The sequence below is a fragment of the Aegilops tauschii genome, chromosome 5 (assembly GCF_002575655.3).
Source record: "Aegilops tauschii subsp. strangulata cultivar AL8/78 chromosome 5, Aet v6.0, whole genome shotgun sequence".
NCBI classification, from domain to species: Eukaryota; Viridiplantae; Streptophyta; class Magnoliopsida; order Poales; family Poaceae; genus Aegilops; species Aegilops tauschii.
Genome location: NC_053039.3, coordinates 45,848,830 through 45,875,373, shown reverse-complemented (window position 1 = coordinate 45,875,373; position 26,544 = coordinate 45,848,830). Strand labels below are relative to the sequence as shown.

General features: G+C 47.9%; 3 protein-coding genes across 3 annotated transcripts; all 3 read right to left on the bottom strand.

Annotated features, from left to right (window-relative positions):
• Positions 1-13,214: 13,214 nt before the first annotated feature.
• LOC141020572 (protein DETOXIFICATION 41-like) lies at positions 13,215-18,138 on the bottom strand. Its single transcript, XM_073499719.1, has 8 exons — positions 15,340-18,138; positions 14,706-15,250; positions 14,535-14,621; positions 14,351-14,407; positions 14,038-14,276; positions 13,834-13,952; positions 13,647-13,733; positions 13,215-13,538 (listed from the first exon to the last, which is right to left on the bottom strand). Exons 1-8 carry the CDS (start codon positions 15,634-15,636, stop codon positions 13,464-13,466), a joined length of 1,506 nt encoding a protein of 501 aa, XP_073355820.1. The 5' UTR covers positions 15,637-18,138; the 3' UTR covers positions 13,215-13,463.
• LOC141023277 (uncharacterized) lies at positions 15,904-18,137 on the bottom strand. The gene has a single exon (XM_073499718.1). It carries the CDS (start codon positions 18,135-18,137, stop codon positions 15,990-15,992), a length of 2,148 nt encoding a protein of 715 aa, XP_073355819.1. The 3' UTR covers positions 15,904-15,989.
• Positions 18,139-22,524: 4,386 nt separating the features above from the next.
• Positions 22,525-25,996, bottom strand: LOC109740167 (ureide permease 1). Its single transcript, XM_040388779.1, has 8 exons — positions 25,824-25,996; positions 25,239-25,540; positions 24,979-25,117; positions 24,306-24,474; positions 24,131-24,162; positions 23,943-24,052; positions 23,439-23,813; positions 22,525-23,179 (listed from the first exon to the last, which is right to left on the bottom strand). Exons 2-8 carry the CDS (start codon positions 25,473-25,475, stop codon positions 23,021-23,023), a joined length of 1,221 nt encoding a protein of 406 aa, XP_040244713.1. The 5' UTR covers positions 25,476-25,540; positions 25,824-25,996; the 3' UTR covers positions 22,525-23,020.
• Between the last annotated feature and the right edge of the window lie 548 nt (positions 25,997-26,544).

The following is a 26,544-nucleotide window of genomic DNA, read 5'->3' as shown; positions in this document are numbered from 1 at the left end:
CGAGCTCGAGGAGTTCGCTGCCCCGCATGGCCGCGACGGACCTGGGGCGGGACGGGAGGGGGAACGCATCGGCGTGCGGCCCCTTCCATGGGCGCGTGGGAGCATTGACGGCTCCCGGTCCGCCTCGTGGCGCACCTCGGTCTTCTCTCGCCTGAAAGGCGTGGGGGCCGGACCGTACCAGGGGCGCCAGGTCGCCATCGTCACCGACGACAAGATCACCAGCTTCCTCAACGGCGGCTCCGACGTCTCCCCCTTGGCGGCGGCGATGGGGGGCGCGGAGAGCGTAGCGACTGCGATCCCTGGCGCAGCCCCCGACGTGCATGCGCATGCGCCATGCGGCCAACCGCTGACTATCAGGGAGCAGGACCCGCTGACTCCTGTTGTGGCAAGCTCTGGTGGGGCCATCCACGACAACCAGGAGGAAACATCCCCTCTCCATGATTCGCCTGGGAGGGCGAGCGCTGACGCTGCTGCACTGGCTCCCCCCCCTCGGGCAGAGCCAGGTGGCCCCGATGACTGAAAGACACCGCGCTCGAAAACGGTGTCGCGCCAGAGCGGGTCGGTGAAGCGGGCGATGAAGGAGTCGAAGTAGAAAGAGACAAACACCGCCGACGGCGGCAGCTCCGGGAACTCCGCCATGATAGCCTCCTTGACTCTGGCCGGGTACATCCCCTCGGCCACCACCGATATGAGCAGGGCAGTGGCGCGCAGGCGGATTTCCCTGTCGGCCATCTCCTGGGTGAAATCAAGGAGGACCGTGGAGCCAAGCGGACGCCTCTCCGGGGCGCCAGGGGTCAGCTCCGCCTGAGCCATAGCTGCAGGCGCGGGGAGGGAGGCGGCCATGGCGACCGGGGTGTCGGGGAAGACTAGCCGCTGGTGGGCAGGCGGACGAGTGGCCGGGGGAGGCCCGCCGGCGGCGCGTGGCGGAGGAGGAGGCCGGGTGGGTCGGGGGCCGCAGAGAGGTGGGAGCGGCTGGCGAGGGAGGTGCTTGAAATGGCAGTACTTGCGTATGTGGCCAAGGCGCGCGCAGTGGATGCAGCGGGTGCGGCTTGTGCAGCGCAGAGTGGGATGGGCGGGTTCAAGGCACCGAGGGCAGCGGCCGACGAGGTTGGCCTTATAGGAGTAGTGGAAGTGGCGCGATGTTGCAGCCCTAGCCGGAGGGGGTGTTGCGTGGCTCCGTCTCCGAGAGACCAGCTGCCAGGTCGCTTCACCATCAATGGCCCGGCTGGGAGGCAGCCTAGGGCGGCTAGGCTGCGGCGCAGCAATAACTGCGGTGGCAATGGCCGAGGACCCGGAGGCATGGGGGGCCGGAGTGGTGATTGCAACCGGAGACGCGGGGTCGCCCATGCCGAGCCGGACGGCCGAGGCGTAGGACCGCGGTGTCAAAGGTCGTCACTGGACGACCGTTTGGGTTGCGACGGCGCAATTAAGTTGACGTTCGTCTCGCCGTTTACGAGCCGCAGCCCCGTTTGATGGTAGGAAATGGCGTATGTGGGGTCCACCAAGGACAGTTATTATCTAGCTATCCCACACAGGCCTGTCTACTCGACTCCCCCCAAATCGAGCGAGGTACCCTAGTTGCAGTTCATGGCGAACACCAAGCAAGATGTAGAATCTCGTACGCGCCGGCGACCGCTTCTACAAGTGTCGCAATCATACATGTAGTTTTGGAAGTCGGCCTTGTTGCCTTTCATCCTGAGAATCTCGTACGCCATCTGCATCCTTAGGTATGAAATCAAACCCTGCAGGGAGCATGTCTGTTAGTAACTGCATGTTTGTGATCTCAATAGTACTGAAAAGGTTTGCCAACTTACTGGGGTTGGCAGTGTTATCAGCTTCAGACCATCGAACGCTCTGATGTAGTGTAGTACGTAGAAACCGCTCTCAGAAATGCTTTTTTTTAGTAGGTACTAAATCATCAGTTTCTTGCACACAGATGAATGTATCAAAATTTTGAGGTTCATAAGTTCTGTTTTGGACAAACTTACATGGTGCAGTTCCGATGCCAGGCATTGTTATACTTGTAAGTCCACGGGGAAGTAGCAAAATGCCAATCTGGATAACACTCATGAAGGCACTGAAAGAGGGCACGTAGAATGCGCAGACTTGTGTCTTTGTGTTTCTTCTCTACTGTGCTCCTTGGTGAGTTGCCAGCATGGGGTCCATTACGTATAGAGTTTTTGCAGTTTTTGCAGTGATATAACCTTCAGAAGTCATGACAGGGACAACAAAGTGTTGCTGCAGGCGTGGTTGATTTGTGGACAGTCGTTTTTGACTGCTCTTGCTCTGCAGCTAGGAGCATGCCTATGAATTCAGAGTACAGAGAGGTGGAGCCATTGTCAAGTTTGTTGAAAATCTGGAGCACAAGATGGGAGCATCTCTGAAGGTGTTCATGTGACAGAGTATCTCCAGGTGGCTTGTGGTTGATGGCAAAATGCAGCACTGCATCACGAATCCTTGAGTACACTGCAGTGCTGATAAATTCTTTGGTAGCAATGCTGACGGCAGCAACTGAATGTGTACTGTCCTGACAAGGTGGATGTAGTTCCCACTGAATCGCCATATAAGAGGCAATGGATTTTGTCTGTACATGTTGCCAGAGAAAAGCAGTTAATCTAATCAGGAGTGGTAATAATGCACATGCTTCCTTGTACTAACAAAACTGCATCCAAATTTTGAACTGAGAACATAATTGAAAATTCTTCTTGCCTTGAAATGGAATGTGCCGCTTCTTGCCAACTTGAATAATTCTTTCATCTTATCTGTTGTGTACTCTGACAACCGTGGCCAAACGTTGTCCTTGACGTTGGCTTCTCCGAAATCCATCCACTCCAAAAAAACATCTGATTCAGTTTTCGCCCAATTTTCCGTTAATTAACTGGGCAATTCTCTTATTCTTAATTAATCAATAAGGCAAATCTTTTGCCTCCGTTTCGAAAAAAAAGAACACCTGATCATGCCGTGAAGAAAACAAAGTATCAGGTCACATGTACAATGAGTAGGAACAGCCAAAAATAGAGTGAATTGCAAAAAACATCGACACTTCAGGCTAGGTTTGCAGGAACCACACATGTACGAAATTGTGCCAAAAAGCACTAATTTTTTTCATAATTTTTTGCAAAAAAACACTGGTTGCTCGTTTGGACCGTTTTAGGTGCGTTTATGACAAGGGGGGCCCGCATCTGTCGACGTGGCAGCACTGTTCACACGGCAACGCCGTTAGACGGCGTTACACGCCGCTGGCGCACCGGTTCGAGCCGGGCGGGTCAAACACCCCCGAAGTGGTGCAGGCCCACCCCCCAGCCCTCACCCTCTCTCATCCTTCTCCCTCTCTCTGCTCCCGCTCGTTCGCCGCCGCCGCCCCCTCCCACATCTCCGACCGCCATCGCCGCCGCGTCGCCATGGTGTCCTGGTCTGATGACGACAGCAGCGACAACTCTCACCAGTACGCCGACTCAGCTTCGGACGAGGGCATCATCAAGGTGAGTTGCTCGAGCTCAAGATAGGGTTAGGGTTAGGGTTGCAATTTGGGGATTTTTCTGTTGAGCCTTGATCTGAAGTTTTGTTGCCTTTTCTTTGCACCTCCAGATCCCTAAGACCATGGATGACTCCGATTTCGAGGGCACTCAACCTGACGTTTTGTGCAATGAACACTCCTTGCCAGCAGAGAGGCTTGTTGCTTTCCAGGGCATCCATACTGGCAGGAGGTTCCTTGCTTGTGCTGTGAAGGTATGTGCCAAATTATGCTAATCTGGTCATTGTTTAGTACTAATTTTATAGTTAGCAGATCTGGTGTGCTAGTTGCTCAGTGAGGTAATTGTTTATATGTGAGCATGTGCACAGTGTTGTCAGCAGATCTGGTCTGTTAGTTAGGTTGTTAATTAGTTATGTATTTTCTGTGATAGTGGTGGGTTAGTGAGGTCATTGTTTATATGCCAGTATGTGCATAGGGTTGGGAGCACTGATTGAGACTTGTTACTTTATAGCATGTGGATTAGTGAGCACTGTAATTGTTTAACTCACTGTGTCATATAGCTAGCTCATACCTGTTTTTTTAACTCATTGTGTTACTTTATACCTGTTTGTTACTTTATACTATGTGGATTAGTGAGCACTTTACACCATTTGTTACTTTATAGCATTGTGTTACAAGTAACACCTGTTTAACACTAATATTACAGGAGGGAAGAAACTGTGGGCTAGTTGAATGGGTTGATCCATTTTGGCCAGCTACAATGGAGAATGCATTGACCAAGTTGTGGGATAAGTATGAAGAGTGCAGGAGGAGCAAGATTGAGGACAATCTGGAAAGCTCATTTGCTGTCCACAATCTGACACAACAGAAGATCAAGCTGCAGGCAAGTTATGAGAGGTTGGTTGAAGATGTCAACGGCCTCTTGGATGCCCAGGAGCAGAGGGCTCAGATGGAGAGAAGTAAGATGCAGAACAAACCTGATGAGAGCAAGCTGCAGGAGAAGTATGACATGCTCAAGAACCTGACAGTTGCTCAAGCCAATGTCATTAGGAACATGAAGTTGAAGCTTGCTGAAGAGAAGATTAAGTTGCAGGCCCACATTGATGAGCTTGAGAAGGTTGTGGAGCAGACCAAGCTGAAGCTGAATGGGATTAAGGCCATCTTAGATGAATGAGCAGTATAATGTAATATGCTGCTTATTAGTACCACCAGCTGAAGGAAATATGCCCTAGAGACAATAATAAAGTTATTATTTATTTCCTTATTTCATGATAAATGTTTATTATTCATGCTAGAATTGTATTAACCGGAAACATAATACTTGTGTGAATACATAGACAAACAGAGTGTCACTAGTATGCCTCTACTTAACTAGCTCGTTGATCAAAGATGGTTATGTTTCCTAGCCATAGACATGAGTTGTCATTTGATTAACGGGATCACATCATTAGGAGAATGATGTGATTGACTTGACCCATTCCGTTAGCTTAGCACTTGATCGTTTAGTATGTTGCTATTGCTTTCTTCATGACTTATACATGTTCCTATGACTATGAGATTATGCAACTCCCGTTTACCGGAGGAACACTTTGTGTGCTACCAAACGTCACAACGTAACTGGGTGATTATAAAGGTGCTCTACAGGTGTCTCCGAAGGTACTTGTTGGGTTGGCGTATTTCGAGATTAGGATTTGTCACTCCGATTGTCGGAGAGGTATCTCTGGGCCCTCTCGGTAATGCACATCACTTAAGCCTTGCAAGCGTTGCAACTAAATAGTTTTTTGCGAGATGATGTATTACGGAACGAGTAAAGAGACTTGCCGGTAACGAGATTGAACTAGGTATTGAGATACCGAAGATCGAATCTCGGGCAAGTAACATACCGATGACAAAGGGAACAACGTATGTTGTTATGCGGTCTGACCGATAAAGATCTTCGTAGAATATGTGGGAGCCAATATGAGCATCCAGGTTCCGCTATTGGTTATTGACCGGAGACGAGTCTCAGTCATGTCTACATAGTTCTCGAACCCGTAGGGTCCGCACGCTTAACGTTACGATGACAGTTATATTATGAGTTTATATGTTTTGATGTACCGAAGGTTGTTCGGAGTCCCGGATGTGATCACGGACATGACGAGGAGTCTCGAAATGGTCGAGACATAAAGATTGATATATTGGACGTCTATATTCGGACACCGGAAGTGTTCCGGGTGATTTCGGAGAAAACCGGAGTGCCGGAGGGTTACCGGAACCCCCCCGGGAGAAGTAATGGGCCTTATGGGCCTTAGTGGAGAGAGAGAGGGGCAGCCAGGAGGGGCCGCGCGCCCCCTCCCCCTCTGGTCCGAATTGGACTAGGAGAGGGGGGGCGGCGCCCCCCTTCCTTCTCCCTCTCCCCCTTCCTTTCCCCCTCCTAGTAGGAGTAGGAAAGAGGGGAGTCCTACTCCTACTAGGAGGAGGACTCCTCCTCCTGGCGCGCCAACAAGGGCCGGCCGGCCTCCCCCTTGCTCCTTTATATACGGGGGCAGGGGGGCACCCATAGACACAACAATTGATCTATTGATCTCTTAGCCGTGTGCGGTGCCCCCCTCCACCATATTACACCTCGATAATATCGTAGCGGTGCTTAGGCGAAGCCCTGCATCGGTAGAACATCATCATCGTCACCACGCCGTCGTGCTGACGAAACTCTCCCTCAACACTCAGCTGGATCGGAGTTCGAGGGACGTCATCGAGCTGAACGTGTGCTGAACTCGGAGGTGCCGTACGTTCGGTACTTGATCGGTCGGATCGTGAAGACGTACGACTACATCAACAGCGTTGTGTTAACGCTTCCGCTTTTGGTCTACGAGGGTACGTGGACAACACTCTCCCCTCTCGTTGCAATGCATCACCATGATCTTGCGTGTGCGTAGGAACTTTTTTGAAATTACTACGTTCCCCAACACCAGCATGGTTATGGGATGATGAGTACTATAATTATGGTTATGCAATGACTACTATTAGATGAATGATCTAGTAATATCTGAATTATGGTTATGTAATGCACCTATTTAGCATTAAGCACTATCCTGTAATATGGTACTTATTATTTATGGTTATGTATGGATCTTCCAGTTATGTGGACTCACTTGTTTGGAGCAGACCAAGCTGAAGTTGAATCTGATGTTGTTGGTTGGTTTTGTCAATGCCGAGAGACCCTAGACTCACTTGCTAGTTTTGTCGATGCTGAGAGACCCTAGACTCGCTAGTTTTGTCGACGCCGGGGGACCCTAGACTCACTTTGGTGGGTTTCTCGACGCCGAGTAACCCTAGACTCACTTTGGTGGGGTTTTCGACGCCGAGTGACCCTAGACTCACTTTGGGGTTTTTCGACGCCGAGTGACCATAGACTCACTTTGGTGGGTTTTTCGACGCCGAGTGACCCTAGACTCACTTTGGTGGGTTTTTCGACGCCGAGGGACCCTAGACTCACTTTGGGGTTTTTCGACGCCGGGGGACCCTAGACTCACTTTGGGGTTTTTCGACGCCGAGGGACCCTAGACTCACTTTGGGGTTTTTCGACGCCGAGGGACCCTAGAATCATAGTAAGCATCATCATCACCAGAATCACCAACATCATAGCCAACAAACTAAACATCTAGTCCATCCAAAGGCAACATATAACATAAACATCCATACATGCCAACATTTAAGATAAACATCCAAGTTCTCACAACCAATAATGGTTCAAAGCCAACATAGGCATCATAGGTTCTGAAAGCCAACAAAGGCATAATCTAGTTGAAAGCCAACAATGGCATCATAGGTTCTGAAAGCCAACAAAGGCATAATCTAGTTCACAGCCAACACAAAGGCATCACAAGCCAACAAAGACAAAGGCATCTAGTTCCCAGAAGCATAGAAGTACTCTTTCAACTTGTATGAAGAAGTCCTTTTTCTTCCACTCTGTCTTGGAGCTTGAAAAGTTGACCTGTTTCCTGCAGCAGAGGTAGAGGTTGTAACAGCAGTGGTAGCTTTCTTCCTGGGAGACCTCCTTGGAGGAGCAGCAGGTGTAGTGGCAGCAGGTGTAGCTTTCTTCCTGGGAGACCTCCTTGGAGGAGCAACTGGTGTAGTGGCAGCAGGTGTAGGAGCAGCAGTTGATGGAGATGGCCTCTTCCTTGCTGGTGCAGCAGTAGATGAAGATGGCCTCTTCCTTGGTGGTGCAGCAGCTGTAGATGCATTTGTTGTTGAAGTAGAAGCCTGTGACCTGTTTGGCTGCATTTCAAAAACAATTAAGGCTTGTGAGTTACAATGGAGACAAAAATAAAGAGAATTGAGGTGCTACTATAACTAACCTGATGCTGGTTTATTCTCAAAGCAAGAGCTGGCTTGAGTGGCTTGGAGCAAACTTGTATCTATGCCCTACAAGTTTGCAGTTGCTGCAAGTAATAGATGCCATCCTAGATGTATCTCTTGGTGCTGGCTTCTCAAATTGGTTTTTCCTCCTCTTTGTCTGTTGCTTCCCAACCTTGTCTTTAAATACTGGAGGCTCTATGTCCTGAGTTCTTGTCCTTGGCCACAGGTTAGGACCAGGCACAGGAAATATGATATGTGCAAATGCTTTTTTATACATTTCTTTTTTGAAGAAATCAGCCACAAAGTCCTCTGGCTGCAACTTAGCTTTCACTATTGCAGAAATTGCATGATGGCAAGGCATATAAGTCATATCCCGTTTCCTACATCCACATGTTCTGTCCAGCAAGTTCACTGAGTAGGTGTTTTCTCCACTAGTCACTTGGTAAATGTTAGGACCAGCCATCAAAGTCTGGCACCACCTTGAGTTGTACTTTGTCTCCTCTAACATTTCAGCATAGGTAGGGCAAATCTCCCAATTTGCTGTCTCTGTCTTTGTTCTATTCTTGTTAAATTTGACCATCAATTTTGTCCTAATTCCTTCTATCATGGTCACTATTGGCTTGCCTCTGACATCTAATATCATTTTATTAAACACCTCACTGATGGTGTTCACTACCAGATCAGTTTTGCAATTAAAATCCATAGCATGCCTAGCCCAAGTATGAATAGGTATTTTGTGAAGCCATGTCCAAGCAGCCTTACACTCTCTTTTCAAAGCATTCATTGCATCAAGGTGTTCATTCTCAGTATAAGAGTAGCTAGCTGCATCCATGTGTTTCTTTAATTCATCACCTCTAAAACCAACAGTTTGGAAATTCTGTTAGATATGTCTAAGGCAGAATCTTTGTGGACAATTGGGGAAAACATGGTTTATTGCATTTAAAAGCCCCTGTTTGAAATAAATGGGAAATAAAACTAAGCATTGGTCCTATGAAACAATGAAACAATGAAGCTAGAGCAATGTGCATATGAAACAATGAAACAATGAAATCTAGTGCAATATTGTATGAGAAGAGAAGTTTACCTTCTTCCTATCAGAGATGATGGTATAATAACCAAACTTCCCACTTTCTCCACCAAGTGCATCTTTAAGCTGTGTTAAGAACCAGGTCCAGCTGTCTTTGTCCTCTTTGTCAACAACTCCAAATGCTATAGGGTAGATATTATTGTTCCCATCCCTTCCTGTTGCAGCAAGGATCTGTTGACCTGTTGACAGCTTGATAAAACAACCATCTACCCCTGCAAAGCTGACAATTGTGAGAAGATAGTGTATGTAATGTGAGCATATAAACCATTCACAACTTAGTAAATGAAATGTACCTATGAATGGCCTGCATCCATTCAAAAACCCTTCTTTGCAAGCACTTAGACAAAAAAAGAGGCCATGAAACCTAGGGTTTTTGCTTGGGTGCTCTGGTAGATGCCTAGTAGTCACAACACATCTAGAGCCTGGGTTTGTATCCAACACAGCCTGCAAATAATCTCTTATTCTAGTGTATTGTCCTCTCTGATCTCCTTGGACGACCTTCAATGCTTGCTTTCTAGCCCTGTAGGCCATATGGGTGGACATCTCTATTCCATATTTCTTCTTCAGTGTCTGCATTATTGTGGTGGCTGGTGTGCCAATATCAACTCTCATCATTGCCTCACACTGGTGTGCAACCCATTTTGCAGTGACCTTGGTGTTCTCTCCTACTGCTGGGCATGTGTGGACAAATTTTGCCTTCCTTATGCAAAAAGTAGTCTCATTTGCAACAACAGAAGCTGCAATAAAGAAAGGGCATTTTGCATTTGTGCACACAACTATGATGCTGTCATTGCAGTTTCTGTGGAACTCATAATTCTTATTCTGAGTTATGTGCAATGTTTGAACTGCTCTCCTAAACTGATACACATTGAGGAAACAAAGTTTTCTACAAAACTGCTCCTCTGGGTTCTCTCTCTCCTCACTGTACCAGATCCTTGGCAAAGATCTCACTGATCTGCTCTTCCTTCCATTGGGCAGAACAAATTGTACTTCCTCAGCTCCATCATCATATTCCTGCTTCAAAACACCAAGATCTGCCTCCTCATCTGATGATGGTGCCCAAACATCCTCAAATCTCTGTTCCAAGCTTGAATGTGACCTCTCTGTTGGCCCTTTTCTATCTTTCTTCTTTTTTGTCGGCACCTCTTGCTGCTCCAACTGCTCATCTTGCTCCACCTGCTCCTCTTGGTGCACCTGCTCCTCTTGCTCCACCTCCACATGCTGCCCTTCCTCATCTTCCTCATACACTTCATCCACATCAGTGTCTCCATCAAAATGAATGAGTGGATCCTCTCTTTGCTTCCTCATCTCATTAAGCCTCTGAAGATAGTCCTCATCTCCATCCAGATCTAAATCATCTTCAGTTAGAAGAATTGGTAGCTTCTGCTTAACCTTATTTACATGCTCAGCTGCAATCTTATGTTTCCTAAATTTGGCAATCTTTGTTCTCCTCTTCAACTCCATTAATGTCTCCAGTTCATCCTGATCTGCTGCATTGCATTGATCCATGGCAGCATCTGTATCCATATCATGGTTTGTGCTCTGCTGTGTGGTGTAGAACTGCAATGGCTCTAGCTGACTCTGTATTTTACTTTTTATTGGCGATCTTAGGAGAACACCAGAAGGATTTACTACATACACAGGGTTCTCTCCTATATGGCTCAAAGGAACCTGCTCCTCAACCAGATAGCCTGAGTTCAAATCTGCAGGTCTTGGATCAGTGCCCCTAACCACTGTCAAGTTCACTACATTCTGATCATTGTTAGCAATATGGTCAAGCATTTCATCCACCTTATCATCATCACAAATTTCATCCATTCCTGTAATCCCCACACCAGGATCCCTCACAAAATACATGAAATCATTCAGCCCATATCCCTCTGTCTTTATTAGGGCAACCAAATTATAATATGTTATGTCTGAAACGCAAACTGATCTCTTCAAGTTGTCTCTGTCATGGAAGTGCATTCTAACTTCCCAAACATCATCGTTCAAACTACACACAAATAATTAAAATAGCTTAATTAACATAGCACTAAAACAGAGCACCAATGTACTGTAAATAAAAATGCATAATTCCTAAAACAGAGCACTAAAACAGAGTAATCAACACTATGATTGCTAAAATACAGTACAGTACACTCTAAAAACCACAAGCACCATCTGAAAACCACTGCCAAGTTCTGAAAACCAGTCAACTTCACTGTTAAAAACCACTGTCAAACAATGGAGAAGTTGACAGTATGAAAACCACTGTCAACTACTCAGTCAACCACTGTCAACTACTCAGTCAACAAATTAAGGCCCTGCTAACTACTCTAGTGACTACATCATCAACTAGCTACTCTGTTAACTACTCTGTCTCCTACATCATAACCACTACATCATCAACAGAGCACTAAACTACATCATTAACAGTGACAACAAATCAACCACAACTAAATCACAATTAAGAGAGCACCAATTAACACTGCCAAAAAACCTAACCCTAACCCTAGAATCGATCTACAGGAAGAGGGAAGAGGGAAGAGGAAACTTACTAGACGCCTCCGAATGACGAGGCAATCCGGTGACTCTCCGTCGGATTCTCCGTCACTGCCCTGGCCCAAGATCTTGCCGCCGCATATTCGAGACAGTGTTGGGGGCTCTGGCTGGGGCTGCTCGTATCCGACGGCCAGCTAGGGTTTGAGCTCCCGCATATATCTCCCACAGGTGGACCATCGTCTCCAACGCCGGCAGACCCGCCGCAGTCGCCGCCTGCGCCGCCAGCCGTCGCCATGACTGAGAGGAGAGAGTGCGGGGGAGGAAAAGAGTGGGAGAGGAGCCGACCGGGCGGGGGACGGCTCGAAGACTAAGCGGCCCGGCTCGAACCGGTGCGCCAGCGGCGTGTAACGCCCTCTAACGGCGTTGCCGTGTGAACAGTGCTGCCACGTCGACGGATGCGGGCCCCCCTTGTCATAAACGCACTTAAAACGGTCCAAACAAGCAACCAGTGTTTTTTGAAAAAATTATGAAAAAATTAGTGCTTTTTGGCACATTAATTTCATATATGTGCAAACCTAGTCTGAAATGTCGATGTTTTTTGCAATTCACTCCCAAAAGTACACAAGCACCATGCATGCACGTAGATCAATCACAAGCCTGGGCGAAAAGCTGATATATATATATGCTAGCGATTACATGAACGAGTTCTTTTATCTGTATCGAGCCGGTGGAACACTAATCAGATCTTGCACTTTCCAAAGCAGCTCTAGTCAGTCGGATTTATCCACTGTTGGGATCGGCTTAGGACCAGATTTTATGCCCTGTAATTAACTCTACGTCGGCTGCCGTCATAGATCTAACTTGTTTATCAGGGAATATCATTGTTCTCTTAGGCGGATCTATACATCTAAACAAGCTCCAATACATCTTGTCACCACCACCAGAGGCTCGTGTTGTCAGGAGTGTGGCTAAACCGCTCGGCTTGAGCAGAGGGCAGGAGAAGGCGGAGATGCTGGTCACCTGGCCGGTGTTCGAAGGCGCACCTGATGGATGGAATTACAGCGCCGTCACCTCCTTACAAGCCAGTTGGTTTTTCGGTCCCCGGTTGATTTTCTTGGCTTGCTTGTTCAAGCTTTCGGAGCGGTAGTGTGCTTCTCCTGGGGTTGCAGATATCGTTTCCGTCATATTGCGCATCGTTATGTCCATGCAAAACGTTGCCCTGTACAAAACCTGTACCGTATGCATCTATCTGTACCAACTGAACATGTTATAGGACGCCCGTTATCAGCCAACGGATGCCGTGGGCCAACTTAAATGCATCTAGATACATCTATTTCAATGACAAGTATTTCTGGACGGAGGGAGTACATGCTTATTTACGTCCGCGTACGAATCGCGCTACAGTCTGTCCCCACCACAAACGACTTGCTCCATTGGTCCACGTACCGGGATCAAACGCGCTCGTCCACGCTATCGCCACTCTCTTGATCTATGTTGCTTTCTATTCCCTCCGTTCCGAATTACTTGTCGCAAGTATAGATGTATTTAGATGTATTTTAGTTCTAGATACATCCATTTCAGCGACGAATAATTTAGAACGGAGAGAGTAGCTCTGAACTCGGGAGGCCGTTGAAAGTCGGCCAAAGAAGCAATAGGCATCATGCATGTATGTATCCACAATAATTTGCTGGGGCTGACAAACGGGCCCATGGCGCAGCCTCACGCTGACCAGCATGGTCCACCTTGGCCACAATAATTTGGGGGCGTCATCAAAGAGTAAGAGCTTCTCTAAAAAGAATTGAAAGCGTAAGAGCTCAAGAAATCAAACCATTTCTAGTCCAGCAGCCAAGGTTAATTACCATTTAACTACTGCAAGTTCATCCTCGAAAAAAAAAGGAAATGCATTTCAACTTTCCATCATCTCACTTCAACTTATTGCACAAACCCAAAGGCACCATAGCCTCTTGATAATAAAGTTCGGCACCAGCTACTACTTCCTCCCTCCTCATGGGGAGTGCTCCTAGCAAAGCAAACAATGGCCACCAAACAGAGCCCCAGACACATCCATGGGCCCGGTCATTAGACGTCGCCGTCGACCACCATGCCACCCTCGTCTGCAGCGGTGTGCTGCAGCCGCTGGATCGCCTTCTCCACCTGCACACATACATGACATAGCCGCGTCGCCATGAGCACCACGATAAACAGAAACTGAGCAGAAGCTTCAGCCGAGATCATGCGTGAATGGGAAAAGGGCGAGCTCACCTCGCTGTCCCAGTTGGTCCTGGCCGTGATGACGATCAGCGCCACCGTCTGCACTGCCACCCCTATGATTAAGCCCCACCAGATCCCCTGAATTACCACAAAGAGATGATCATCAGACCTCTGGAAAAATGTTGCAAGATAGAGGTTAACTGAAGACGAAATTGGCGTGGGAAGCTAATTGACTTACAGCTGCTCCCAGGCTTGTTTTGAACCCCAAAACGCATCCGATTGGCAGCCCGATGATGTAGTAAGCCCCGACGTTGACATAGGCAACTATGACTTGCCACCCGCTCCCGACGGCGACTCCTGCAGAAATTTCAGAACGAATTTTCAGGTCATTTGGTTCAGTGCAAACTAGGCACTTTGTGTTACTGCCAAGCGTCGCGTGTACCTGAGAGGATTGGCTGGATCCCATTCAAGAAGATGCTGATGGCCAGCAACGGCATCAGTGCAATGACGGCCTCAATCACCGTCGTGCTACTCGTGTAGAGGGTGCTCAGCGGGTACTTGAGGGCCATGACGACGATCGTGGCGAGAATGCTGAAGGCGATGCTCGCCGTGACGACCACCAGGACCGACAACCTTGCGACCTTCGGATGGCCAGCGCCAAGCTCGTTGCCGACGCGGATACTGCGTGTGCAAACGTTTGATCAGCAAGCGGAAATTGGTCTACATCTTGGTAGGTCTCGGTCGTTTGCACTGACCTGGCCGCATAGCTTAAACCAAGCATGATTTGGAAGTCCCAGTTCCAGTAGTTGATGCTGGAACAAGTCAAAGAGATAGCAAATGCATGTTATGTCTTATGTGTGAATATGAAGATACGATCAGACATTAGAACTTCCAACCAGTGTGTAACTATAACATGGGCTGAATCATGGTGTGGCGTACCAGATAGAGAGTGAATCAAGAGCAATCTCTGAGTTGGGGAGGAAACCAGTCAGAAGCACGAATCCTTGCACGTACCAGACCTCCAATCTGAGCAAGAACACAACGATGCAAGACATAAACAAGCAAGAACTACCAAACAATTAACTAGAAATGGCTGATAAATTTACTCACGCTAGCATAACAGCGGACGCGAAGGCGAGCTTGGCGTATCCCCAGAGGCCTCTGAAAGCGAGCATGGACAGCCCAGTCCACGTCTCCTTACAAACTGGGCTCCAGATGATGTACGCCCACGTCAACGCCACGAGCACCCACCAAGAGAAGCTCAGCGTCAGAGCCGCGCCGAGAAGGCCAAAGCTGAGAACGAACACAGCAAGCCACGAGATGAGGATGTGGAAGACGAGCACAGCAAGCACCATGTACGCCACGGGGTTGACGATGTTCTGAGCCTGCAGGAACCTCTGCATCGGGCAGAAGAGTGCAAACGCGAGCAGCTGCAGCACCAGCCCACGAGCATACAGCTGCCCCGCCACAGCCACGTCCTCAGCCTGCCCAATGAGCCGCAGGAATGGGCCAGAGTACCAGTAGAAGAAAGCGATGGCGACGGCCGTCACAAACTGGAGGAGGAGCGCTCTCTGGCAAACAACGCCCATTGCCCTGTACCTCCTCGCACCGTAGGCCTGGCCGCACACCGTCTGCACTGCAGTCGACATGCCGAGCTGCATTCCGCATACAAGTGAGAAGACGTTGTTTCTAAGCAGCAAAAAGGACTATACTACATAGTGCAAGAACGAGCGCAGCTAGTTACCATGATGCCGTAGGCTAGGCCCTGGATGCCGATGTTGGTGATGGAGGCCCCGGCGAGCTCGAGCTCACCAAGGTGGCCAACGAACATCTGCGTGACGAGGCTGAGAGTGAAGCTGAAGAGCGTGATGAGGATGGACGCCCATGAGATGCGCCACAGGTTGCCGGCCTCCCACAATGCCAGCCGCGACAGCACATCGAATGGCACCGGCTCCCGCCGCAGCAGCTCCTCCGAGGCGGCTGACCGGTCATCGATGAACTCCAGCAACGGCGCCGTCACAACGTTGCCATCTCCCTCCATTGTCTCCTCCCCTTAAGTGCTTCACTTGGTCTAGTTCATTATGGACCAAGCCTTTGTGATGCTGATATATGCACGAACATGTGTACTGTTCAGTAGCCCTTTGAGTGGCAGCTAACTAACATTCAGGTGCCATACCTACCAGTCTATTGGCTGGTTGTGAATAAGTTGGTGAAAACTGCATGAAACGTTACCAACTGAACCCAAAACTATAAATCTATCAGTTTTAGGTAGAAGAAAGTGAGTAAGCTTTCCAGCATGTAATGCATCTGATTCTGAATCTCAGTTCAAATATTAAACATACTTGCCAGTTGCCAATAAACACATGATACATCAACTTGTCGGACAGCAATAGCTTACTTTTCTTGTTTCAGAAGACCTCTTTCTAAGAACTTAACCATAAGCTTTCCAGCAGCTGGTTGTTTCTTTGAGGTCAGCTGATTGTCAACTTTTCGACACAATTTAATATCAGGAATTAAATTCCTCTGAAACATCTGGCACGCTACATTGTATGACTGAACTGCGAGACCTCTATTAAGAAAACTCTCCATCAGAATGTGGCATGTCTGAGCATCTCTCTGTGAGGCAGTTCTCAGTACCTTGCTGAGGAGACTGTAAGCTTCATTTATTTTACCTAATGCACATAGCTTCTCAATGACCTGATTGTATACACTCTTAAGCTCTTGTCTCGCTAACATCTTATCCAGCAGATCGAGTAATTCTTCCACTGTACCCTTCTCACAGTATCTATGTATCACTGTCCTGTATGTAACAAGTGTAGGGACAATTCCTCTATTAAGCATTTTCTTCACAAGCTCCGTCGCTTCTTTCAGCCGACCTTTCTTTCCCAAAGCATTGACAACAACAGTATAAGTTACAACATCTGGATGCCTGTTGCTGAGATACAAGTCATCCAACAAAGACAGCGCTGATTCCAAATCCCCTTGCCGAGAAAATCCATGAATTACAGTAGTAAAGTTGATAACATTAATGGTACAACCTTTGCTTTGGCACTGCTCCATGAAGTCTTTGGCCTCCGCCGGCTTTCCTTCCTTACATAACGCATGGATCAGTAAGTTAATCTCCACAGTAGTGGGAAAGAAACCCTTCTGCAACATCTGGGCAACGACATCACATGATTCCTTTAGTTTCCCTTCTCTTCTAAACCCATGCATTACAACACTGTATGTGATATCACTGGGAGTCCACCATTCCTCTCCACTGTTGTTTAGCAGTTCCCAAGCCTCTGAAGTTTTCCCAGCTTTGCAGAGACCATTTAACAGTGCAGTATGCGTGACTATGTTTGGCTTGCAGCCATTCTTATACATATGCTTCATCATCTTTCTTGCTTGATCAATTTCCCCGACCCGACAGAATCCATCCACAACTGCGCTATATGTCACAACATCAGGGTGACATTCTTTTGAGATCATCTCACCTACAATCTCCTTTGCCTCGGCCATCCTCCCATTCAAGCAGAAAGAGTGCACAACTGCACTATATCCAACCTCATCAACACGAAATCTTTTCCCCTCTGACTCCCTCAAGAACTCCAACGCCTCATCTGCATGCCCATGCTTTGCAAGCACATGGATGAGCATGTTATACGTGACCTGATCTGGAAATAGACCCGCATCATTCCTCATCCTCCCAAGCAAAGCCCGCACCTCTGCCACCCTCTTCTCCTTGCACAAGAAGCCCATCACTGTATAATAGGTAATCTTATCAGGTGGGCACCCATTTTGCAGCATTACACCGATCATCTCTAGCGCCTCAACAACCCTCCGCACGCTACATAACCCCTTGATAAGGCAATTGTATGTGACTACATCCGGCTCGACCCCAACACGTCGCATCCGGTCGCTAAACTCAAGCGCCTTGTCAATGCGCCCGGCAAAAACAAGCACATTCACTGCCACATTGCATATTGATATGTCAGGCGCGCACCCGTCCTTCTGCATGAGCTGGAGCACGCGCATGGCGGAGCGGAGCTTCCCCGCGCGGCTGTACGAGAGCATGAGGTGCGCGAACTGCTGAGTCCCGCGCCTCATGCGGCGGCGCATCATGAGGCGCATGACGCGCCGGGCGGGGTCGTGGAGCCTGGTGCGGCTGAGGAGGCTCAGCATTTCGTCGAACACCTCCGGGGCGTGCCTGTAGCGCCACTGGCGGTCGGCCCAGCGGAAGAACTCGAACGCGGCGCGGGCGTCCGTCTGCGCCTGTGCGCGGAGCACGGCGCGGACCTGCGGCGGGGAGAGCACCCGGAGCAGGTGCCGGAGCTGCGCCTCCAGCTTCGGGGTCCACGAGCCACGGAGCTCGAGCAGCTTGCAGGTGTCGCGCACGAGGCGGTTGCGCGACTCCTCCGCGAGGTCATCGTCGCGGGGTATCTCCTTGACGGCGGGCGAGGGGGCGAGTTCTCCTGCGGCGGCCGAGGAGGATGCGGCGGCGGTGCAGAGGCGGCGGGGCTGGAGGAGGAGCAATGGGTTTTTGGCTAGATGCCCAGCCATGGCGCCCGCTCGTGTGCGCGGAGGAAATGCGTTTGGTGGTTAGGAAGGCGATTGGCACTGGCCGGAGGGTGCCGGCGGCGGCGGCGGGCGGCTCACTGGCCGACGAGCCTCAAGGCGTGTGGGGTCACAGCGTCAGGGCAGCCCATGTAGCCTTTTTGCTAGGATCTCCACTTCTCATGTGAAGGAGAAACAATACCTCGCTTCTCCATCCTAGTCTTGCGCTGTCTTTTAAGAGCAACTCTAGCAAAGTCGTCATATTGATAGAAAATGCTTATGGGGCAAGATTATCGAGGTGGTGCGCAAACTCGGAGTTTTCATATTTGTTGCCTCCATAATCGTGGTTGAAGAGCAGTGTGGTTCGTGTTCGGGATGGCCAATAGTTGCAGCCCGTGGCGGTGGTGCTGGCTCGTGGGATAAGATGATTTGCATGAAGCATGGAAAGAGGCACGAGGACGGCAATGTCTAGTCTTTCTCGATTTTGTCAATGAGCGGCGCCAGTTATGAGGTCTGGATGGCACGATGACAACACTCGGCTAACATGACCTTTCCCTAGTACGAGAGGACCGGGAAGGACGTACTACTGGTGTGCTAGTTATCATGCCTACGGTAAACGCTGGGTAGCCAAATATGAAGTGGATAACTGCTGAAAACATATAGGTAGTTTATGTGTGCTGACGCGTGCAGCAGGCCCAGTCTTTGGTTCACAAAGCCCTGACAGTGATGATGCCTTCCCGGCTATGACGATAGAGGTACTTCGCCTATCTCTCCGGCGACTACCTCAGCGGCTTTGGGGATCAAAGACGATCGGTTTGTGCAGGGAACCTAATAGAATTTTTTATATTTTAATTCCTTCTTGGGCTTTTCCATAGAGTTTCCAGGGTAGTTGTCGTGCCTGTCTAGTAATTTCATTATGTATGGGTTCATGTAATTTTATTTTAGTATGCTGACATACACGATTACCCCAAAAAAACACATGGGACCCACTTGTCCATAGGGTATCCTGTTTCCTCAGTCTCCCTGCCATCCCATGTGAGGTGAGGGAACATGCGAAGTTTTATTTTCATAAGTCAGTCCTCATACGTCAAATATGGAATAAATTACGACATTCTGACATGTATGGTGACTATGCTAGAGTGTCTTTCTTCGGTCAATATGTCGTCTCTGCTAGAAATTTGTTGTCATTGACGAAAAGCCCACAAATCAAGCTTTATTGATTAGATAAAAGAGTTACATTGTTCACCAAAATCATGAAAATAAAGTCAAGGGGATCAACATCCCAAACACAAGTTCTAGCCATAGCCGAGTGAATAGCATAAAACTACCACTTTTTGCGTTATGGTTTCAAAAAACTACTGAAAATTTGTTTGTGACTGATACCTACCACTTTTGGCATCGGCTATCTCAAAACACCCAAATCGCCGAGTGATTTGCAATTAATCATGATTATGACAGTTGGGGCCCGCTTCTAATCAAGCCGTTTGTTTGACCGTTAACCGACATGTGGGACCCACATGGCAGTGTCTGTAAATATTTATAAATGCAATTTGGTCCCTGCAAATATTTCAGAAAAGCAATCAGGCCCCTGCCATGGCCAGTCTTCCAGATCGAGCTCCTCTAGCCGTGCTTGTCGCTGTTGCAGCCGTGCTGCGAGCGGCGGCCAGCTCCTGTCCGTGATGCAAGCGGCCGCGGCAGGAGCATCTCGACGGCCAACTCCTATTTGTGCTGCGGGCGGCCGCGTCCAGCAGCCACCACCCCGCCGGTGAACTCGCGTCCATGGCCGTCATCGAGGGCAGCCGCGTCGGAGAATGCAAGGTGAGGGAGGAGCTCGGAGGAGCCGCACCTGTGGCCGAGGTTGCCGGCTCTCCATCCACGGGCCACGCGCAGGGGTCCGGCAGTGTGGATGGCGGCGGAGGCGGCCGCCGTTGCCGGGGCTCCTTGGGTGGCCTTCTGGACCGCCGCGTCCAGGAGCTCGCCGCCTCAGGGACTCCATGGCCGCCGGCGGTGTGGGCGAGGGGAGGGGAGAGGGTCGTCTGTGGGGTGGGCAAGCGAGGAGAGGGGAGAGGGTCGCCGGCGAGGTGAGCGCGCGAGGGAAGGGGAGCGGGTCGCCGGCGGGGTGGGCGCGGGAGGGGAGGGAGCCGGTCGCCGACCGGGTGAGCGCGCGAAGGGAGGGAGCGGGTCGCCGACGGGGTTGAAGATAAGGCAGAGAGAGAGTACAAGGGGGGGAGAGGAGAGAAGGAAAGAGAGAAAAAATGAAGCTGACATGTGGGTCCCACATGTCAGTTAACGGTCAAACTAAACAGTCAACAAGCGGTTTGTTTAGGAGCGGGCCCCAACTGTCATAATCGCGATCAATTGCAAAGCACTCGGCGATTTGGGTTTTTTGAGACAGTCGACGCCAAAAGTGATAGGTATCAGTCACAAACAAATTTTCGGTAGTTTTTTAGAACCATAACCCGAAAAGTGGTAGTTTTATGCTATTCACTCAGCCGTAGCCATAACATTGGCCTCTCTATTACAATATTATCAAACCAACGAGAAGAATATTATAATTCATAAACTACACTTGCCAAAGTAGTCGCGAAACCTCCATTATTAATGGTTTGAACAACCTGAAGACAATCACTGTGAATTGTGAAAGAGTTGGTACCTATTTTATTGTGCAATTTGCAAACCCTTTTTGAAAGCAAATGCTTCAACCATCGTTGCATCGACAACATGGGGAAGATGGCACTGGGTACAACTGACGCACTCACCTTTATAGTCTCTGATAACCACACCAACTCCACTGTCACTTGAATCCTCTCTAGACGGATCATCCACATCAATTAGTAGCTTCCGTTTCATTGGCTTTTTCCATCATTCTCTCAGCACCCCACCCTTCCAATTGCTCGCATACTTGTAGTTAGTCATCCTTCTGTGAGAGTTGCTCTAACACCCCACGACAGACTCTGTTTCTACGTGGAATACAAATTCTGGACGCGACTATTTAGCGATTGTTATAACTTTAGGGATAGTATCGAACGATCGCTGACCGTTCCAACCTGAGTGCGGGTAGGCATACAAGGGCGAGCCATGCCCTCGAATGTAACTACATTTCCTGCGCGAGGTCGGGCGCGCGGTTGCACATGAGGCCAACACTAGTGTGTGAGGCAACAACATATTCCTAAAAGCTCCTCTGAATTTAAAATCCACATTGCTTAGATTGATCATCTATTTCTCCATAGAAGATATGTAATTCCAACCAAGGTAGTAAATTATGATGAGGATAATTATCAAGTAAAGTATGGTACCTTTGTAGGCTTGATAAGACTTCACCTGGCTTTTGTCTTACAGATCACACATTCTACACTGGATAGCCTAGATAAGTTTTTCCGAGTGTCAAAGGTATATACCTACAGATTGAATTAATACCCAAGCTTTTGCTTTGCCAGCCAAAGATTGATCAAAGAGTTCAAGTTAACCAGGTACCTACAAATTGAACTAATAGCCAAAGATTTGGCGTACCAAAGTAGTTTTGTGATCGGTGACTGATTCATCATGTGTTATGATTAATTGGTGTAAGATGTGACAACTTAAGTTCATTATCGTCACTATAAAGGTGATCGTGAATTATTATTTTCTTGTAGTTGCGACCATAAGTAAATAGAGCCATGGGGTAAAGCAGCAAACCATGAAAATGTGGTGCTAGTTAAAGATATAGAAAGTAAAAGCACTTTCAATTCATTAATGAAACCTGTTTCACCCGATTGTGCTAGATATTGACTAATGTGTTTCTAGGTATCATCGTACCCTTACCACTAAATTTAGTAAAATCAGGAACTTTAAACCTTGAGGGTACAAAATGCATCAGAGCGTTCAAGATAAAGCTTTTGGTACACACGGCTCCTTACTTTCAGCTTGTTTCCGAAAGTTTCTTGATATCTTATGCAAATCCTCTCTTAATTTGGCTAAAATTGGGTTTGAGGTAGATGAAGATGCTTGGTGAGAGCATAGGAGCAACATGGGTACTAGCTAGGGTGCACCTTGTGGTGTGGGCGCCAAATCATAATTCAACAGAAGACTAAACATGCTTGTGTTCATGGGTGTTGTGACAAATTGGGCACACCCATAATAGGACTATAGCATATAGATGCAACCAAAGTTGATTGGTCTGATTAGGACAAAAGTTCAACAACATGGGGGCGCTGATGAAATTCTACACTAGCAGATACACTAACATTATCGCTAGATGATGGAGGCGTATTTTTCTAAGCATTTGTATTTGCTGCAAATAAATTATATATCATCACATTACCTTTACTAACAAGGCTTTCAATCACAACCACTTGCTCTGGAGAAAAAATTTCACTGACAAGGAGGGAACTTGATTTCTCCAACCGGAGTGATATAAGAGCGAAATCTTATAATAACTCAAAAGACAAAACATTTGATACAAGAGTTTTCCATGAGGTTGGACTCATTGGAAATTTTTTGCATACAAAATGGATTCTAGAAAGTATTTCTACGATTCCAATCCTCCAAAATTCCTACAAATTCTCTTTCAACTGCAAAACCTCTTGTTTCAGGTTATGTGCGGCTACATCTAACAACTCCATTGAGACCAAAACATCAGGAATAAAGTCCACTTTGTCATGGCATGGCCTGCTTCCCGGATGGATCAATGTCACTTGCCTTCCCTTCTTACTTCATCCAATATTCCTATGCCTTGTGGCAGGAGGAGTCCCAAACTAGAAGAAGAGATGGAAGGATGGGACAGCCGATCACTTTGTGCGCCTTTGACCGGACGAAGCCACGAGCGTGGCCATAGCCGGCGACCAACATGAGCAGCATGAACTCGACGAGCAGAGCGAACTTTCGCTTGTAATCCTGTGGCCCCAGAATGATCACTTTGTGCTCCTGTGACCTGCTGAAGCCATGAGCGTTGCTACAGCCGCGACAAACATGAGCAGCATCAACACGAGCAGAGTGTAGGTTTTCTTGGACGACTTGCGGTACTCCCCGAATAGCACGATGCCCCAGAATGTGCTCACAAGTGGCAATGCCTGATGTTGAACAGCAATGCAGAAACAGTTAGATCATATTTATAGTTCTCTCTGAATATCTTTCTTGTAAGTTGCTAACATCTTATTTAAAAGTTAAAAACTATATCTACCACAGGATATGATACTTTTTAGAGATTCAGTAGTATTCTTTTGAACATTTTGAATCATATAAACAATGTAAACATGCTTTTTTTTACTGTGCTGGATGCGAACATGCATATAAGGAGTAAGGACTAGACATTGATTCAGCAAAACAGACCTCAACAGCATCAGCAGCAGCATAACCAGCAGCCTGACCACCCATGAACTGGAAGCCATTGCCGAAGCCACAAAGCAAGCCGGCGAGGAGAGCCCACTGCCTGCCTTCCCAGTCACCCAGATAGGCCTTGAAGGACGACTTCGGCACGCCGGCCATCGGGCGGTAGAGGAACAAGATGTTGAGCCCGACACCGATGACGAAGCACGACATGGAGAAGTAGAAGAAGGCAGTGTACACAACCAGATGCGGGACGCCGCCTTTCAGGGTGTGCCACTGGTCATTGGTGGCGAGGTTGAGTGCTGGGGAGAAGAGCGAGAGGCAGACCCCGGCAAAGAAAACCAGCCCAAGCCCCTTGAGGGTGCTCGATCCAAACACCTGGAAAATGATCAACAAGTTTGATTACATCACTTCACCTCATTGGTGTTGCAAAAATCCAGTACTATCTGATTTTTTTTGCTCTCTGAAATAAAATGACTTGTGACAGAATTAGTGCCACGATTTTACCTTAACCGAACGCCGGCCTTCGAGCTCAATTAGGTATTCTGCAGTTCCTGCTTCAGCTCTGGTGGCCTCTTCCGCAGATGCTCCATTCTCTATGTCCACCTCTAGTGCATCTGAAATAGGCAAAGTTAGCAACTAGAATATGCAACTGCAATACATCAACAGTACCAGTAGTCATGCACCATGTATACCTTGTTTGCTTGGCTCCGTACCTCCATTTGACCTGTTAAGTTAGACATTATAATGGTCAGAGCAGCAACCATGAAGACATAAAATGGTTTACCAAGATTGACACCTAGCCGATGTAAGTGAACCAGTGGGTAATATATGTGACTCGGCGTGAAGGAAAAATGTGCAAGAAAGTACCCAAGGTTGTAGCCATTTGTGGATTCACTTAGTTTTTCTTCATTATCAGCTGCATTGGAAGAGTGTACAGCAGTCCCAAGGATGACTGCAACAAGGAAGCAAGCCACTCCAGTGAAAAGAATATCAGCCCTGTTGATGCGGTTGTCCAGGAAATAATTCAGTGTTGTGCCTGAAAATACAATAAGCGACTTAGCGGAATAAATATTCATAAAATAAAGAGGCAGCTAAAAATGAGTTGAAGTTCTTCGAGGACCCCAGATAATATATAGCAGAGCCAACAGGTAATTTGGTGCATCTGTTTAATTAATTAACCGGATATCAGCTGTACTCATATCTTCAAATCTGTTCATATCTTGAGCTGTTTTTAAGCCTAGACTAGACAACAATGCCTTGATAAAATGATCTGCCTATGGTCGACAGACACTTTCTTCAAGCAATTAGAACTGTCAGATAACCAGTGTTATTGGGCAAAAGACCAACTTAAGCCAACTAGTGCTAACCTATTAATTCAGTCCCTCCTGTAATACTTAATAAAGGAAGATAAATTATGATCAAAAATGGTATGTACATGAGTAGTTGAGTACATCACATGTATCATCAGAAACATATATAACCAAAAACAAAAAAATAAGAATGTTCACCGCACTTGAGTTAGCAGAGAAGATCAACTTACCTATAACAACAACCATGCTTGCGCAGATAACCTCGGTAACTGAGAGACCCACATATGCCCAAGCATACTGTGTAGAAAGGTTCCCAATACTGAGCACGAGACCCCCAGCCATTGCAAACAGCACCGAAGGCCAGTTATCCTTGATAAAAAAAGTCATTCATTCAGAGTCAGCAAACCAAAGGAACAATTGTCTGTCTCATCAGGAAGCTGTTGCATAAATAAATAAATAAATGAACAATTACTTAGACAGCTAAGCTAACCTGACTGAGCTGGATGAAGAAATTGGGCATGTTTTGCTTGCTGTCCCCAAGCTGGCCCAAGGTGAGCGCGATGAGGACCGCGGCAAGGAGGTTCGTGATTGAGTAATCAAGGTACGTGTGCTGTGGCAGCCGGCCCCTGCGCTCCAAGAGGGTGAGCAATGCCGGCCATGTGCCCAAGAAGAGGAGGGCGGCACACATGAGAGCAATGGCACTGCCCTTGTCTTCTACGATGAACATCTTGAGAGGCCTTGTTTGACGGAGAACACGCGATTCGGTTCAGTAGGGGGGCTGCCTTCAACCACCTGCAGGCATCAATCAGTTGAGAGGTTGGAATTTATTCCGGATACACATGCATGAAGCATGATCAATGAACACACTTTTTTTTTCATCATCAATTGAGACATGATTTTTCAGGCTGCGAATCTGGAATTAATTATAGATGGTACACGTGATCAGTGAGCACACAGGTTTCTTCATCATCGATTGAGATTTTGATTTTTCAAGTTACGAATCTGGAATTAATTCCGGCTAATCTATGTGCAAGGAGGAGGAGGAGCGGGGTAAGTAGGAAGAGATAGTACGTACCCGCCTTCGCCGGAGTTGGAGAAGACGATCCTGAAGAAGTTGTGTACTATGTTGCTCCCCTCTGCCTGCGACCTGCGTTGCTATTGCCTATATAGGAGTATATGTTGAGACCGGTGGCGGTATTTTTGCTAGTCTTCCTTGGCGATTACGGTAGCAGGCGGGGTTTGTCTGTGATTCTCCCTGTTGCCAGCCAGCCAAGTTTGCGAGAGAGGGAGCTGTTGGCGACGGTGGCGGCGGCGCCACGCTATCTCCATGTCCTCTGCGGTCACGTTGTTAACCCACGGCACGGGTGCTGTAGCATTGATATCAGCCATCCAATTCAATCTCACGGCTGTAATGCGCCCCCCCCCCCCCCCCCCCCCCCCAACTCAATTCTGCTAATAAATATATATCTATATTATGTATTTATATTTATATTGCTTATAAAAAAGTGCCGGTTTTAATTCTTTTAAAGCCATTAAATTGAGCGTACACAAGACAACCATTTTTTTCGAAAGAAAAGCAGTACGGGAAGCCCCCCACAGCGAGTTTTCTTTTAAATAATAAGAACCCAAATTCGCGCCTGTGAGGACTTGAACCTGGGTGGCTGGGTTGTACATCCACTCCACTAGCCAAGTGAGCTAGGCTCACTTCCTTTACACAAGAATTTAATGCATTTTATCATATCGAAGAGTCCATTTGGCTTCTGTGGTCTGTCATCAAATCCAGCGGCCCAGAATTC

What these genes read in the sequence shown, in the direction of transcription:
- LOC141023277 (XM_073499718.1), bottom strand. Translation starts at nt 18,137, where the DNA reads ATGGCTGGGCATCTAGCCAAAAACCCATTGCTCCTCCTCCAGCCCCGC.
- LOC141020572 (XM_073499719.1), bottom strand. Translation starts at nt 15,636, where the DNA reads ATGGAGGGAGATGGCAACGTTGTGACGGCGCCGTTGCTGGAGTTCATC. An exon ending in GCGTCCGCTGTTATGCTAGC is followed by an intron (nt 14,622 to 14,705) that starts GTGAGTAAATTT and finishes GTTCTTGCTCAG; the next exon opens with ATTGGAGGTCTGGTACGTGC. An exon ending in GATCCAGCCAATCCTCTCAG is followed by an intron (nt 13,953 to 14,037) that starts GTACACGCGACG and finishes AAATTTCTGCAG; the next exon opens with GAGTCGCCGTCGGGAGCGGG.
- LOC109740167 (XM_040388779.1), bottom strand. Translation starts at nt 25,475, where the DNA reads ATGTTCATCGTAGAAGACAAGGGCAGTGCCATTGCTCTCATGTGTGCC. An exon ending in ACAAATGGCTACAACCTTGG is followed by an intron (nt 24,163 to 24,305) that starts GTACTTTCTTGC and finishes CTAACTTAACAG; the next exon opens with GTCAAATGGAGGTACGGAGC. An exon ending in CTGCTGCTGATGCTGTTGAG is followed by an intron (nt 23,180 to 23,438) that starts GTCTGTTTTGCT and finishes GTTCAACATCAG; the next exon opens with GCATTGCCACTTGTGAGCAC.